The sequence below is a fragment of the Trachurus trachurus genome (genome assembly GCF_905171665.1).
Source record: "Trachurus trachurus genome assembly, chromosome: 6".
Classification (NCBI taxonomy): domain Eukaryota; kingdom Metazoa; phylum Chordata; class Actinopteri; order Carangiformes; family Carangidae; genus Trachurus; species Trachurus trachurus.
The window spans coordinates 26058124-26074913 of record NC_139897.1 but is presented as its reverse complement, the minus strand read 5'-3'; the positions used below and the strand labels follow the sequence as shown (position 1 = coordinate 26074913).

General features: G+C 41.5%; 1 protein-coding gene across 1 annotated transcript in view; it reads left to right on the top strand.

Moving 5' to 3' along the window:
* The window catches only part of tead1a (TEA domain family member 1a), a 48224-nt gene that overhangs the window by 21739 nt on the left and 9695 nt on the right, over window positions 1-16790 (top strand). Inside the window, exons 3-7 of the mRNA XM_083974309.1 lie at window positions 5707-5771; window positions 7554-7616; window positions 13108-13239; window positions 13492-13541; window positions 15247-15308. Of these exons, the coding sequence (XP_083830435.1) occupies window positions 5707-5771; window positions 7554-7616; window positions 13108-13239; window positions 13492-13541; window positions 15247-15308 (372 nt within the window). The remainder of the gene's footprint in view (window positions 1-5706; window positions 5772-7553; window positions 7617-13107; window positions 13240-13491; window positions 13542-15246; window positions 15309-16790) is intronic.

Below are 16790 nucleotides of genomic sequence, written 5' to 3'. Positions count from 1 at the left end.
ATTTGACTTGAGCCTTTTTTATTTTGTGTTTTTCCACACGCAACCTTGGGCTTACTTTTTCTTTTTTTTCTTTTTTTTTTTTAAAGTACATTATTTCCCTGCCTATTCAAACCCAGCTCTGTCATTAATGGTTAGTTTTTCTTGTGTGTGTGGATTCCTTGGGCATTATATTAGAGGTAAAATGAGTGGCAGGTGAGTAGTCCCACAGAAAAGAAAAGAGGGTAATATCTGATGGTTTGGTGCTGCACCTACGAGTCGACGTGGGTCTAAAAATACCCCCCACTGGTTCCAGGGAAATGGACTGAAATAGAAAAGAAGGAGAAAAATGTGCAAAAAGTGCCGGGATGAACTTAGCAGGAGAGAGAGAGGCGTTGAGAAATCATAAATGGATGTGTATAAAAGGGAGCGCGAATGAAAAGGTGAATAATAGCGCCATTATCCTTGGCAAAGGTACATCAGAGGTACAATGTAATGGGCAGTGGCTTTGTCCCCCGACACACACACATGGTATGGATCCACCGGACAAAAATATATAAAAAAAGAAGAAAAAAAAGTCATTTAATTGGTATTGAACCTTCCTCCTCCGCCTGTTAAGCTGTGGATCAGGGACGTGTTGAAAACAGACGTATTACAGACGTCTCCTGCATACAGAGAAAGGCAGCGGCGGCAGCGGCGGCGGCGGTGATGGTAGCCGAGGTGTAGGCTGTGGCATTGACACACACACACAAAATATTTCTTCAGACATCTTCAGTATGTGTCGTATTAAAGTATCTCCTTCTGTGTGAGAAACGTGTCTTTACCTTCCTTCCACTTCCTCTATGAAAAACTTAATCAAATTCTTTTTTGTGATAAAGAAGCCGAGCTGTCGCCTCTCTCTTCACTTTCCCATCAGAGTTGGAAGTTTTAAGTTTGTTTCTGGGTGATGTGTCGAAAATAGGTTTTTTTTTATTTTATTTTGAAGATCAGATGCTTATATACTGAAGTGGAGCTCTGCTCAGATGTGAAATAAGAGTTGTGTTGAGTGTTTTGTGGCTGCAGTTCGAGGCCTCGTTGTTTAGTAAGATGTCTGCAAAATCACATTAGAATCACAGTTCTGCTTTTAAAGATTCAAAATCATTTTCATAAATCCCATTTACTGTTTTCCCTGACATGGCGCTACATCGGTTTACTACCCAGGTATTAGTTAGAGACGCATATGCAGTAGGAAACGTAATGGAAATGTTCTTTTTTGTTCCATACATGTTTAAAAGTCTCATGATCGGACCTTCACATAGTTGTTCATCATAAGTTCTGATTAAAAACCGATGAAATGGTCCAAGTCGTCCCACTGACACGTAAACAGACATTGATCACAGTCCTCAGTCTGTTGGATCGTCCATTGTACTCCATCACATTATTGTAATATAATGTGAACTCACAAACCAGCTCGTACGTCGTCTGCAGCTGCAGGTTTTCACAGCGACTGGCAGGATTTAAAATGTAGGGGAGGGATGTAAAAACTAGAGAAACAGTTTTATTTCTGTCACGAAATTAGGAAACTCCCTCGATTTGCAGGAGGATTTGGCATCGATTTTGATTTAAAACACGCAGATAATAACTTTTTTGACATGAATTTGGCGAATTCCAACAGATAAATGAACAATTAAAATGGAAAAACAGGATAAAAGCTGATTTCGCAAGCTGTATTGATTGATTTCTGAATGCAAGTGAAGCAATCTGGAGAATTTTCAACCAGAAACAGTTTTTCATTCATGTCATTTTACCTTAAGTTTTATTTATTTTGTTAAAATTACATTCATGAAGTTGTTTTTCATCCATTTTAAGGGCAGAGCTGATGTTTCACCACCTTTATGAAGTGAATGCATCAATTTAACAAAGTGTTCCTGACTATATATCAATAAAAAACATATACAGACGACTCAAACTATTACTCAGTGATACGATCAGTATATGTTGCAGCCTCAACAGTTGGTATCCTTAAAGAAAAAGTATTTCTCCACCACACCTGGATCCACATGTGTATAATAGTTTGTATCCGACCTGCAGCTGGATCATGTCTCCAGCTGTCTCTCTGGGTCAGTGAACGTTTCCCAGGCTTCAGTTGTTTAATTTTTTTATATCCTCTAAAACAGGAAACAGCAGCAGCAGCAGAAGTTTGTTTCTTATAAACAGTGATTCACCGTGTGGTCAGCGAAGGGGACAGAGACACAGAGACTGAGAGCAGCAAACAAACGACTTCTAAACACTTTAATTGTCCCGCCGCTGTTGAAACAGGGAACAAACGTTGTAGTCGTACTCTGTCCGGTCACTGGGGCCATAGTCCGGCGATGCATGGCCTTAGTCAGCGAGCACAGTTCAACCTCACTCTGCAAGGGGGTTTTCTTTCTTTTACGAAGCAGCCGGAGCTCTTAATCACTGAGCGTAGTGGTGACTGAGCATCAGCACTGCAAAAACTATAAATCTTTCCAAGAATATTTCTCTTATTTCTTGTCAAAATGTCTCATTTCTAGTCAAAAGTAATCCCTTTCCCCTCACCACCTAAAAATGCACTTGTTTTCACCTGTTTCAAACAAATTACAAATAAGTAGAAAGCAAGTTTTTTCGGTGCTTGTAATAAGGAAAGAAAAACTTGCTCCACTATCAGATTGTTCTACTTATTTCAAGTGAAAATATGCTTGAAAGAAGCAAAAAAGTGTCTACTAAAAACAAGCTTCTCTTTATGTGATGAGGTATAATTGGATTTGTTTTGACTAGAAATGACATTTTGACTATAGGATAAATATTCTTGGTAAGATTTTGAGTTTTTGCAGCGAGGACAAACTGCTGCAGCGGCGACAGACAGCGCTGTACTCTTAAAGACACAGCCAAGCCAACAAAGCCACTAAAGCATTGGTTTTGTTCCCATGAGTATTTCCACTCATCCTCGATGACAGGTGACAAATTAGACAACGCTGTGACTCGAGTGTAATGACAGAGAGAGACAGAGAGAGTTATAGTTACATCTCACTTCTGTCACTTTGTCTGGATTTGAGGTTTTCTGCATCTCGCCGCTGCACGACGCCTGCTGTGTTTTTGTTTTGTTTTGGCATTTTAATACATTTTAATAGGCTGCTTTCTTCAGAAGTTGGTAGGAATGCTCGTACTGTCCTTTCATTCATTTATTTATTAACCTTATTAGTGAATGACCCTTCTTTAACCAATTACCTTTTTTTTCCCCCCAATTACTGTCTTCTGCGACTTCTCTTTTTTTAACTGTTGCTGTTTTGGACACCTCAATCTCCCTATTGGGATAAGTAAAGGTTTCAATCAATCAATCAATCAATCAAAACGCAGACATTTAGACAACAGTGCATGCGTTCACTGTCTGAATTAGAAGTTTTTCTGCATCTTGTCGCCGCTGCACGCCACGTTTCTGATTCTGTCACCAACATCCAGAGCTTTTATTTTTTTGGTCTTTATCTTTACTGATGCATGTTTATAGAGTCCATGTTTTTTTTTCCCCACTGTGGTGTCGTTGTCTCTAGTGGCTGCAGCCTGGAGGAGGAGGAGTGGGGTGGGGGGGGGGTGCTTCTGTTCGTCACAGTTAATGACCATCTGACTTTGGCCTTGAAGTCTTTCACTGGGCAAGTAGAGAAGAAGAAGGAGGAGGAGGGGGGGCGACAGAGAGAAGAAGAGGGAGGGAAGCCCATTCACTACGAGAGGAGGGAGGGAGAGGGAGGGAGGGAACAGAGGATGGATGGAAGAGAGAGGGAGGGAAAAGGAAGGAAGGAGGGAGACGGAGGGAGGAAAGGGCCAGTGTGTGTGTGTGTGTGTTGGAGAGTTTTTGAGAAGAGGTGGGGGGGGGGGGGGTGAGAGCGAGGGATGTGTGCCGCAGGGTTAGTGAAGGATGATAATTCACCGTTAAGCCTCCTAGAAAGACCAGCTGGCCCCTCTGGAGTCAGATGTCAGGCTCCGCAGCCAGGACCCACTCTGTGTGTGTGTGTGTGTGTGTGTGTGTGTGTGTGTGTGTGTGTGTGTGTGTGTGTGTGTGTGTTTTGGCACTCATGCATGTATATATATGTATGTGTGTGTGTGTGTGCGTGTTGTGTGTGTATGTGTGTTGACGTCAGCCGCAGCTTTTGACTGCTAGAAGGAAAACACCTGCATGGGGAGCTGTAGATTTTATCAGTCTAAGCTCTCTATCTCAGTGAGAGTGGGACTGGTCAGGACACACACACACACACACACACCATACACACACACACACACCATACACACACATATACACACACACATGCACACACACCATCTGCTAGTTAGTTAGGGCTATTGTTGTGAGCCATTTGGGTGGTGTGTAGAGGTTTGGCTTTGTGCTGATCTTGACCATCAGTTGGCCAGCTGGCCTGACTTTGGTTTTCCACTTGGTTGGAACAGAAAACACAGAGCAGGAGACGAACCAAAGCAAAGCAAAGCAAAACCCAGCCGCCGAGCCACGAATGTGCTTGTTAGGAAATAAAATAACAGTTAAATTACTCAATTTCCCCAAAATATGTTTTAGAAAGAAAAAAAACTGAAAAAATAATAAATCCCACTCCCATCTTTTGAATGGGCTCTATGCACAGCTCCACTATGCTTCCTGAACTTAATGCTGCTCCTTTGTTTCCTGTCTTACATTATTGGACAAACTGATTAATCCAGGTGTGTCTGAGTAGTCACAATGGTCAGACACACCTGGATTAATCAGTTTGTCCAATAATAATAAAGGAGCAGCATTAAGTTCAGGAAGTAGTGGAGCTGTGCATAGAGCCCATTGGTACCGGTGCGATGCCTCTGCTGTGCTGCTCTGTTAATGTAATGTGCTGACTAATCAGTGTTATACATAGGCTACATACATACATGTGCTGGATACACACACACACACACACACACACAGACACACACACATATGCACTGAATGTTATAAACACTTTTCTCTGTAACAGGTTTTCTGGAAGTAACGTCAGGGTTTTCTGCTTCTTTTCTCTCTCTCTCTCTTGTCTCCCTCACTAATTTATACTCGCCAGGTCATGCTGAGTCTGCTGTGCTCCCTATTGAATGGGTTGAATTATTCAGCATTGTAAGCGTGTGTGTGTGTGCATGTGTGTGTGCGTGTGTATGTGTGCGTGTTGTGTGTGTGTGTGTGCGCGCATATGTGAACACACATAAGCATGGGTACAGCTGGCCTGCTGGTTCCTTTAATCAGGGGACGGCCGGTCTGCATGAATGCCTGTATTGTTGGGTCATGTGTATTCAGGGCCATGGCGTGTGTGATTTGTGTGTGTGTGTGTGTGTGTAGTGTGTGTGTGTGTGTGTGTGTGTGTGTGTGTGTGTGTGTGTGTGTGTGTGTGTGTGTGTGTGTGTGTGTGTGTGTGTGTGTGTGTGTGTGTGTGTGAGCATGTGCAGAGGGCTCAACAGGGGTATCGGTGATTACAGTGCTAGTATGTGAAACTGCACGTCACAAGGTCGCTGGGTCAACAGCACTAAATCAGGCACTAAGTTGTTTGTCAGGGTCATATGATGCAGGCTGTTTGTCTGAGAGAGAGAGAGATAGTTCAGATAGGGTCCCGTGTGTGTGTGTGTGTTTATGTGTGTGCTTGTGCGTGCGTGCGTGCATGTGCGTGTGTGTTAAGAGAGAGAAAACAGCATGCATAATGTTTCATCAGTGTGTTCTGTGTCTGTTCCCTGCAGGCCGAAATGAGCTGATAGCCAGATACATCAAGCTCCGAACGGGCAAAACGCGGACGAGGAAACAGGTAATAATGATAATAATATTATTATTATTAATAATAATATAATAATATTAATACATGAATAACAAACAGAGTGAATGGGGTTGATATTAGTCACCACAAGAACTTCAGGGATCTGACCTGAAAAATCATATCAGATAACAAATGTTTTGAGTTTTTGTTCCATCTCTTGTTGCCAGTTTTGACGGCATCAGCGTTGCCAGGTTTGGTGTTTTTCCAACTCACTGAGCGGGTAAAAAGAAAACTGTCGTTTTGAGTTGTTTTCTTAAACCCATAAACAGTCACTTAGTGTTTTAAACTGTCATGAAAGTAAAAGAGATGTAAAGAGGAGGAGGAGGAGGAGGCTACTTAATGAACGACTGTGTTGTGGATGTACCATAGATTCAAGATTCAATACTTTATTGACATATTGACAAATATATTAGTCATACTGTCATTGTATTTGTCAGATATTACAATACAAGTCAGGATTTTATGGGAATTATCATTATAGCTGGAAAAGAAAATGTAAAATTGGTCATGAAGATGTCGTTTTTTTGTGTGTTTTAAATCGGCTAAATTGGATATTTCAATTGATCCTATTGAGATCTCATTGATATTAACTATTAATCATTAATATATTTACATATAAACAGTGTGTATCTTTGTTAATCTGTGCTGTTCCTCCTCCTGCTGCAAAATTAACTATATAAAACATTATATAACCTTAAAATCCACTTACTCATTAATGTCATTAATTAATGTAATGTCACTTACTCATTAATGTCCTTGTTATCAACATGTTAATCAAGAACCAGATCAGAACATGTTCACAGTGTCAACAGCAGATGTAAAAGTATAAATCTGAGGAGGTTTTAAATGTGTAAATAGAGTAAAAAATAAAAAATAAAGAGCAGAGTTTCACATGTGAGTCACACACAGACACGTGTGTTTAGGTTTTGTGTGTCTGTGTCGTACAGTGAAGTCGTCGTAGTGTCTCGGCTCTCGGCCTGTTCCCAGGTGTCTGTTCGCTCGCTCCAAAGATGTAGACGGGTCTATTCACTGTTGTCAGGGGAGGAGAGTGTGTGTGTGTGTGTGTGTGTGTGTGTGTGTGTGTGTGTGTGTGTGTGTGTGTGTGTGTGTGTGTGTGTGTGTGTGTGTGTGTGTGTGTGTGTGTGTGTGTGTGTACCCTTCCAGTGTGGTGGCAACAGTCCTTTCATAACCATGGCAACTCACTGTTTGGTCCTTCCTCCTCTCTTTTCTACCCTCCAACTCCCCTTTCTTTTTACTCTCCTCTACTCCCCTCTCATCCTTTCCTCCCCCTCCTCTCCTCTCCTGCTTTCCTCCTCCTCCTCCCCCTAATCCTCTCCTCCCCTCCATTCCTCCCCATCCTCCTCCTCTCCTCTTTTCTCCTGTCCTCTCCTCCTTTCCTCTTCCTTCTTTCCTCCTCCTCTCCTCTCCTCTCCTCCTCTCCTCTCATCTTCTTCTTTACTCCTCTCCTCTCCTCTCCTCTCCTCTCCTCTCCTCTCCTCTCCTCTCCTCTCCTCTCCTCTCCTCTCCTCCTCTCCTCTCATCTTCTTCTTTACTCCTCTCCTCTCCTCTCATCTCATCTTCTTCTTTCCTCCTCCTCCTCTCCTCTCCTCTCATCTCATCTTCTTCTTTCCTCCTCTTCTCTTCTCTCCTCTCCTCTCCTCTCCTCTCCTCTCCTCTCCTCTCCTCTCCTCCCCTCTCCTCCCCTCTCCTCCCCTCTCCTCCTCTCTCCTCTCCTCTCCTCCTCCTCCTCTCCTCTCCTCTCCTGTCCTCCAGGTATCCAGTCATATTCAGGTTTTAGCCAGAAGAAAATCCAGGGAGTTTCAGTCCAAACTAAAGGTAAGGCTTCTGACTGCACTGTGGGAAACAAACAAACAGGAAGTGCTGTGTGTTTTTTTTTTTACATTATAGCCTACTTTTTTAGGACCAAACACATCTGACCAGTGGATTAGTTCTAGACTTACAGTAACATGCACATAAACAGGCTGCTGTTGTTTTGACTGACTGACTGACTGACTGAATGCTCACAGCTCTTACAATCAATTTAATTAGGATAATGCAAAACATAATGGACACACTGCTGTGTTTTTGTTTTGTTTTGGCACTTTAATACATTTTAACACTTTCTTCAGAAGTTGGTTATGCCTCTCTCGTACTGTCCTTTCATTCATTTATTTAACCTTATTAGTGAATTACCCTTCTTTAACCAATTAGCCTACCTTTTTTTTTTAATGACTGTCTTCTGCGTCTTCTCTTTTTTAACTGTTGCTGTTTTGGACACCTTAATCTAAGTAAAGGTTTCAATCAATCGATCAAAGTTTGAGACATTTAGACAACAGTGATGCGTTCACAGTCACTTCCTGGTTGGATGTTACCAGCCTCGGCTAAACAACACAACAAGTGTCACTGGCCTTGTTGTCTCTGCTAGCTGCTGTTGTCCTGTTCAATTCTGCATTCAATGGATTTCTCAACGAGCCGCGTGTCCTCCATGTTTGTTTAGCCTACTCTCTGTAGAATGTGTCGACCTGGTTGCCTGGCAACAGGGTTCACGGTTCCAATCACTTCCGCTCACGCAGGTAGCTAGCAGGTTAGCAGTTAGCAGTTAGCCGCTGTAGCCTTATGTTGTGTTGTTGTTGGTGGTGGTGGCAGGAGGCTAATAAATAAAGCGAGTCGCAGTTTAACTCAACTCACCGCATCTGTGGAAATCACTAAACATTTACACTCCTTAAACTGATACTTTAAGGAGATAATTCTGGTTATATCGGCCGAAGTTTCAGCTCTGATAGTGTCAACACAGGAGGTTGACATGGCAACACCATTTTAAAGGGGAGAGCCTGCATAGATTTACTGCTAATAGTTTGAATAGAGTGGGGGAGCTTTCCGTCTTCTTCTCTGTTTTTGGTGTTTATGTGTAGCTGTCAGCGTTAGAGCACCACACTCGCTCCATACAGGACTGGAGTATAGCCTACAGCGTTTTGAGTCGTTTTCAGTGGATCCGTGTGTACGCAGATATTTCTTGAAACGATGCCGTGTTTACGGAGATGTTTTTCAAAACAGACAAGAAAAAGAACGTATTGAGGGGAAGCTCCGTTTCTGTGTGGACAAGGCCAAAGTCTGGTCGCTAGCTCTTCCTCTGTTTTGCTAACCCTCCTCTTGGCCATGTGCTGTTTTCAACAAAGCCGGTGAGAAATCAATCCATGGAGCGATAGTCTTATCTGTCATAAACAAGAGATTATGGGTTACGCCGGAGTGCGTTTGTGTTGCGGTGTCACCAAGAGGAGAGCTGGGACACGGGGTCGGAGGCTCTGATCTTACAAGGTTGGTTTTCAGGCCAAGAGACGCTAGGTGGACGACAGAGAGCCTCCATTCTCCCTGGAACAAGTTATTTAACCATCACAATTGCTCCTTAAAGCTCTTTAATCAAGGTAAAAATCCTGCATATTTACTCTTTTAACGCTGCCCAGTTCCCACTACGCTCAATTAACTGGCTCCTATATCACAGTAGTGGAGCGTTTTACAGCTTTCTATGGGAAACCACTGGGGACAAAAGAGGACTGTGACTAAAATGTGTTTAACAGGCGACTTGTAATGCACTTTTTTTTTTTCGTGGAGTTTTGGACGATTAATCAGCTATCTGCTTTTTTTTTCTGCTACAAACTGTCGCCATTATATTGATATTATTAATATTGATCAGTCGACTTCCCAGCAGGTGCAGGTATAGTCAGACCACCTCTCTGACTGTCGCCTGGGTGATTTGATCTCAGATGCATCATGTTGGGAATGTTCACATCTGTATTTAGATCTGAGACATGTGAGACAGATGTTAACACCTGGTCTGGACACCACACACACACACACACATACACACAGACACACACACACACACACACAGCAGCAGCAGCTTGTTAACTTTCCCCTGTGACTGGATGGATGCCTGTCACAGTGACTCCCGTATCCTAGGTGTCTAATTAGACCTCCCTCCTCCTCCTTCTCCTCCTCATCCTGTCATTCTCTTACATCCATACACTCATTTGCTCTCCTCCTCCTCCTCCCTCCTTCTTCTTACACTCCCTCTCTCCACCCTCCTTTCAGTCTATTAATCTCTCTCCCTCCTCCTCGTCTCCTCCCTCTCTCTCCCTCGGTCTTGTTCTACCTCTCTGTTGGTTGTAATTAACTTCATGTAGAGCAACAAAGGAGCGCTTGTTTTCCGAGAAGAGCAGTCAGTCAGAAGTCCGAGAGGAAACAAAGCAGCGACTGAAATGATGTTTTTGCGATCATCAAATTAATTACAGATGGTCGATTTAAAAAAAGTAAATTTTTATCTCCGGTTGCTGTCATGATACACGTCTCACACCGTAAACTTACTAAGATGCATTAAAAAATATATTTTAAAGGGACGTTTTTACATTGAGTTAAACTGTTGCTTCAAAAAATTATATTGTGTAACATGACAAATACTGAGCTGCATATTAAAGAGAGATCACGACCTTCAGGAGGCACATTTGCATTAGAGGCTGATAACACTGCTGTTGTGTAACCTTTAAAACAATACCAACATATTATCAGAAATATGCTCCCAGGCACCTGTTAAAGTAATATAAATAATCACATACGCATATCATTACGGCTTCATCGCAATACCGTTGTCACTGTGTGGATCATCTGTCCAATGGATTCAAATAAACACATTAGAAACTCACATTTGAGAAGATAAAATTAGAAAATGTTTAGTTTTTTCATCGGCAGGTGATCTAAAAACCAAAACTAATGATAAATTTACCCCAAAACAACCAAATTGAACTCTATAGCAAACGTACATAAGATTTTATTTATCAATGTAGCTGCAAAATCAATCCGTGTTTCCAAAGAGACCAGCAGCAACAACGATAGAAAAAGAAATACAGGATAAAATAACATAAAAATATAGAAACATTTTGTATTTAGGAAGTCGCCCCAAATGTGTGTGTATGTGTAGTTTATTCCTGATTAATTTTGATACTAAAGTGGCCATGACAGCTCAATGCACTGCAACTTAAAACACACGTAAAGACACAAATGTGTTACAAATTCAGGAAACAGAGCTGCAAAAACTCAAAACACAAAGGTTAACAGTATATATTTGCAATAACATCTGAACATCAACATCAACATTTTAATAAACCAAAACAATCTTACCTACTTTTATATGAGACGTCTCCTTTATGCATTTACAGTTGCTGTTGTCAAACGGATTATGTTTTCTCAATTTAGATTTTTGCACATTTGCGTCTTTGCATGTGTTTTCTGAAGTTGCAGTGTCTTGACCTCTCAGGGCCACCGTAGAAAACAGTCCCCGACAAACTACAGCATACGGGACGTTTCTAGAAAAGAAAAATTTAGAAAAACACCTGATTTACCTGAAGCCAATGCTGATTAATAAATCATCGTACACATATCATCTCCAATTATATCTATTACCTATTAAAACTAAAAGGCGCACATGGGTCGATTCGTTTCAAAGAAATGAGCTCCGGTCAAGGATGTTATCACAGCCATATGGTTCCTGGTATTTAATATGAGGATCCACCATGATTCCCATCTCAGTACCTCCTATAATGTTATTACCTCCCCGAGGAGGAGAGATTTCTCTCAGTGCCAATTAACTTGAGTGAAGCTGCCAATTAGTGACTCTCCAGCTATTGCACAGCCTGTAATTCCATTTCATTCAGCTGTTTTTCTGCCTCATGTTGAATATTACTGCGAGTGAACGAGTGTTACTGCGAGTGAACGAGTGTTACTGCGAATGCTCCGACGTTACAAAGTAATAATAACAAAGCCACGAGAAGTTTCGGACTTCGGCTGTGAATCTGCTCAGTGTGATCTGTGTTTGCTCAGAGGTAACGGCCCGTAACGCTGATGATGATGATGATCAGTGACCACATCACCATGTCATTTAGCTCCGCTGCACAACTGTTGTTGCTATGACGTCGCCAAACCACACACACACACACACACACACACACACATATGAACCATGTTTCTCATAGAACAACTAGATATGGCGCCCTCGTTTTTTCCCCAGTGGCCACTCGAGGTATTGCAACATAAAAATCCCCTGTGGCCCAAACTGTTAATTACCAATATTTGTATATGTATATTTTTAAGTCCAGCACTTTAAATCTTTCAAAAAGTTTTCCAAAGACCAGAAAAAACCACAGAAAAGTCTCTTCTCCCAGGGTGAAGTCACATTTCATATAATAGATCCACACGTATGTGCCGAGGCGAGCGATAGAAATGAATGGCCACCGTTTTCAATCTGGTATCCTGTTTATATAATTCAGATTATATAGATTTGCACTATACTATTAGGAGCACAGTGACCCCCTAACTTAAGTTTTAGGAGCGCAAGCAGAAAATTGAGGGGCGTACACCGTAAATCGACTTGCAAAGCAAATATTCACATTTCTTTTTCATTCATGATCCTCACACACATCGGCCTGCTGCCACCTGTAATGACAGATTTCAGGGTCTTTGAGTCGCCACTAAAAGAAAAAAAACGCACATTTACTAGTTGCACATGCGCACGGAGATGAAAGATTTACTTGCGCTGTCGCAAATTTTACGGGCAGTCTGGAGCCCTGGCTCATGTATTTGTTTGCTGCTATCTCTGGGTCCATGTCATTGACCGAGCGAATTGATGAATTATGGGTTGTCCTGTCTTTGTGTTTGTCTTTGCAACCGGTTGATTGAATTCACCCAATTTGGGATCAATAAAGATGCTCTAAGTCTAGAGATTCATGATAGGAACACAGTGAGGTTGTTTTTTACTTCAGATGCAACAGGATTTCTGATTTCAAACAAGCTCTGAAACTTCTTTTCAATGTGCAAAGTTTTAGCTCTGAACTGAAGGCGTCAGATTTACTTATTTCTGTCTTTCTTTCTTTCTGTCTTTCTTTCTTTCTCTCTCTGCTCAGTGTTGTTGCACTGTACTGTCTACTAAATGACCCGCTCCACACTGGGCGGTTCACTCACAAATGGCTGTGTGGTAATTTGTGTGTAATCACAATAAAGTAGCAGGAGACGCCAGTGTGATCTCAACCCGGTCTGATAATGACGGACGGCGAGCGAAATGACAACAATTATGAGTTCTTTCCCCTCGAGCTTCTTGATTGTCTGACGGAGTTTAGATTCCATTACTCAAGATTCAAACGCTCATTTTCACGACTGTCCGGCTTGTCATCGCTCAGTCAGCCGGATGCTCTGTGTGAGGGATATGAAGTGTATCCGTCATGATTATATTCACAGTGTGTGTTTTGTTTTGTTTGGTGTGTTGGTGTGTGTTACTGTGCAGGACCAGAATGCCAAGGAGAAAGCTCTGCAGAGCATCTCCTCCATGTCCTCGGCTCAGATCGTCTCGGCCACTGCCATCCACAGCAAGCTCCTGCCTGGGCTCGTCCGGGCCAGCTTCCCTGGCAACCCACAGGTAACAACACAAACACAAACACGCTGTATTTACATGTATTCTCCTCAAATAAACACAGGGAAACACAAGGACATGAATAATAATAAGGCGTTTTTTTTTTGTTTTTTTGTTGGTGCTGGTTTTTTTTCACCCCCACAATCTGGACACCACATATGCTCGCACATATTCGCTGTGTTGCATTCAAGGCTTGCAGCTTGCAGTCCACTGTATTAATATGAGTGTGTGTGTCTGTGTGTGTGTGTGTGTTTTCAGCTGTGGCAGGGGATGATCCCCGGGGGACAGTCCAGCTCCGCCACAGAGGAGTAAGTCACTCTCACCTCCTGCATCACACATCTGCTCCTGTTACTGATTGTCAGATTGTCAGATTGTCAGTGTGTCACAGCTTTGACGTGAGATTTTAAACCGGTTAATGTGCGACCGGTCGTAAATTAAATTCTGTTTACCTCCGGGCTCGACTCCTGGTAGCCACAGAGATAGGTTAGTTAGTTATCTTTTATTTAATTATTATATAATCTCTCCCTTTGTTTTGCTCACTGGGCGATTAGAGTTAAAAAAAAAAAAAAAAGGTTAAAAGTGCCAATGCTCATGTCGTTATTGAGATTTAGTAGTTATTTTAACCTTCTCTTTTAAAGTTTTCCTCTCATGATATCTTATTTCGACATTTTGTGGTTCGAAAAGGATGATTAATAAGTCTATGTTTTTTTTGTTTTCTTTTTGATGCTTAAATTTGTATTCCTTTTTATGACAAAAATAACAAAATATACATAACAGCGCAATACAAAATCAATGAAACACACAGCCAGGCTCTTGGTATCCTCTAGAACAGTACTGTACAATATGTAAGGATTTTGAACAGGGGTTTCTACTCCTTAATACTAATACTACTTAGTTTATGCAACTTGACCTTTTTATAGCCTTTCAAATAGAATTTAAGTGACACAAATAAGACTCTGTTTTATAAATAAAAGGGAGAAGTGGTCAGAAAAGGAGATTTTTTATTCGACTTTGACGCAGCCTAGGGTTTCCTAATCTTGGCACGGTGATGATCTCAGTAATGGAGCCTGTATCAGCTGTTGGTTAAGACACTTTTAACCAGTGGTTCACAACCTTTTTTGGCTTGTGACCCCATTTTGACATCACAAATTTCTGTGAAGTGAAGTGATCGCAGCCGTCAATCAAGATGCACCAGCTCAGATATAATTATAAGGTGCATTTTATTTGAACTTGATTTATATTCGAGAAAGTGAAAGTATAGAAAACTGTTGTTTAAGATTATGTATAGTGTTTTTAATGATGATTTTAAAAAGAATAATAATTAGTTAAAAAAATATTTATATCAATTACTAGACATTTCAGGCGACCCCATTTGAATTCCAGGCGACCCCACGTGGGGTCCCGACCCCAAGGTTGAGAAACACTGCTTTAAACCCTTGTGTGTCGATTGATGCTGTAACAGAGTTTCTAAAGGTAAATAAACAAAAAATAAATCAATTCAGCTGCATCTCATCAGCCTGTCAGTTCAGGAGGCTGTTGCTGTTAAGTTTCTCATTTCCCTGTTTGTCGCAAATGGAAATGTCAAACATGAAAAACAGATAAAACAAACATCAAAGTGTCGTCTTGATTGAACATTTAAACAGAGCGTGATTTCTGCCGATTGACTCGAAGAACTGACTCTGACTATGAAGAACTGGATGCACAGGTTCAGTTTGCTCCTCGGCTCTTACTGTTACATCAGTTTGTGCGAGAAGGAGCTCATTGTGCTCGTTTCATTACCAGCTGCTGTTACATGACCGTGTGAGGATGACGGTGATGACGAAGATAATGGTAGTAAATGGTGTGGCTTTGACTGGACTCAGAGACTCCTCTTGACCTCCGCGCTGCTCTCAACAAGACACAGACCAGTGGATTCCTGTCTTGTCTCGTCGACAATGAGCGCGTACGATGTGATTGGCCCCGGCTGCGTCTCCTTTCACTGCTCCTCCTGACTCGTCTCTTCTCCTCTTTCAGCATCAAGCCGTTCTCCCAGCAAGCCTACAATGTGCAGACAGCAGGGACCACCACAATCTCAGGTGAGAAGGACCGCGCTGCAATTAGTTTCCTTTCTGTGAGGCGGACAGGCGGCCAGCGTCTCCTGCCATTTAGTGCAGCTGCTTCTCCACGGGGGAGGGTCTCCGAGCCCAGACAGAGAGCCGCATGGCGAGGTTATAGGGAGGAGAAGAGGTGTCCGACTGACTTTTCTTACATGATTTATTATTTCTAATATCAAAAACCTTTTTTTTTCATAGGTTTTGTTCTTATAATTACCAAAAAGAAGAAATTGAATCTGTGCTGCCATTGTTAGCAGCGAGTCCTGTTCTCATATACGACTGTAAAGGTCACTAGCTGACTTCCTGTTTGACAGTCTGGTTGTTTGCCGACCGTCACCACATCTGGTCAAATTAAAGAAAACCTGCTGTAAAGGCAGACAGACAAGACAATGTGTGTGTGTGTATGCAAGGGCTTGAAATGACTCAGCAAGTCCCTGAAATAACATGAACAAAAAAAAGTGCAGCAGTGGTTTCAAACCTTGTTCCAACTCATGATCCACTTGAAAATCCGCAAAACACATCTGATCCTGTAACAATATACGGAGGCCAAATAATGCCTCCTCAGAGCGCTCTTGCTATTTTTTTTTTAATGTTTTTATTGTGATTAAACAGTCAGGGTTGGAGTGAAAGACTTCTTCAGACTCCTTCCTTTTATTAATTCCTCCTGTTGTTAACCAGCTGTTATCTATTCTATACTTCAGTTCCAGAAGGGAACAAGATAAAAGTTCATATTATTGGCTTTAATACAGGAATAATAAAAGAAAAAATACTTTTTTTTTACTACTTTTATTTGAAGTGCCGATATATTTGTGGTTTCAAAACTCAAAAAACATCTCATTTTTATTTATTAGTTTATTTGTAATGGGACTCTGCATATTCATACATATAAAAATAATAATTTGTTGTAAGTATGCCAGGTTTTGCTCAAGAGCTAATTTCCATCTCTGCATATAGTTTAACATCTCCTCTCTCAGGTTTCTCCCTGGAGCTTTAGCAATAATAATAATAATAGCAGAGCAAGCCCTGAGCCTCTCTTCTGATTGGCTGAGTGTTTTCTGACTGATTAAAATAGAAATAGAGCAGATTTCAGGAGAAAACATTCAGAAAAACCAAATCGGTGGGTATAAGTGGGCGGGGCTTGACGACTGCTTTGTTGTGACATCACAAAGTTACAGGAAGTCCTGACGGCTCGTTTTAAAGCTCAGTTTCTGAATAAAGGCTGTGTGGATTAGCTTTCATACTTTGACTGCATTCATATACAACCTAGATCTGCTTTATAATTAAAAGATAAGGAAGTCTGACTAAATACAGTATGGGACATTCAAAATATTTTCATTTATATAATTTAAAAACATTAGTTTTCATTCAATAATGTTTTATAATCAGATTTTTTCACCAAAATTGCATTGGGAACCACTGAGTCTGAACAAAACAGCTGATTATGATGAGTTTATAACAACGCTG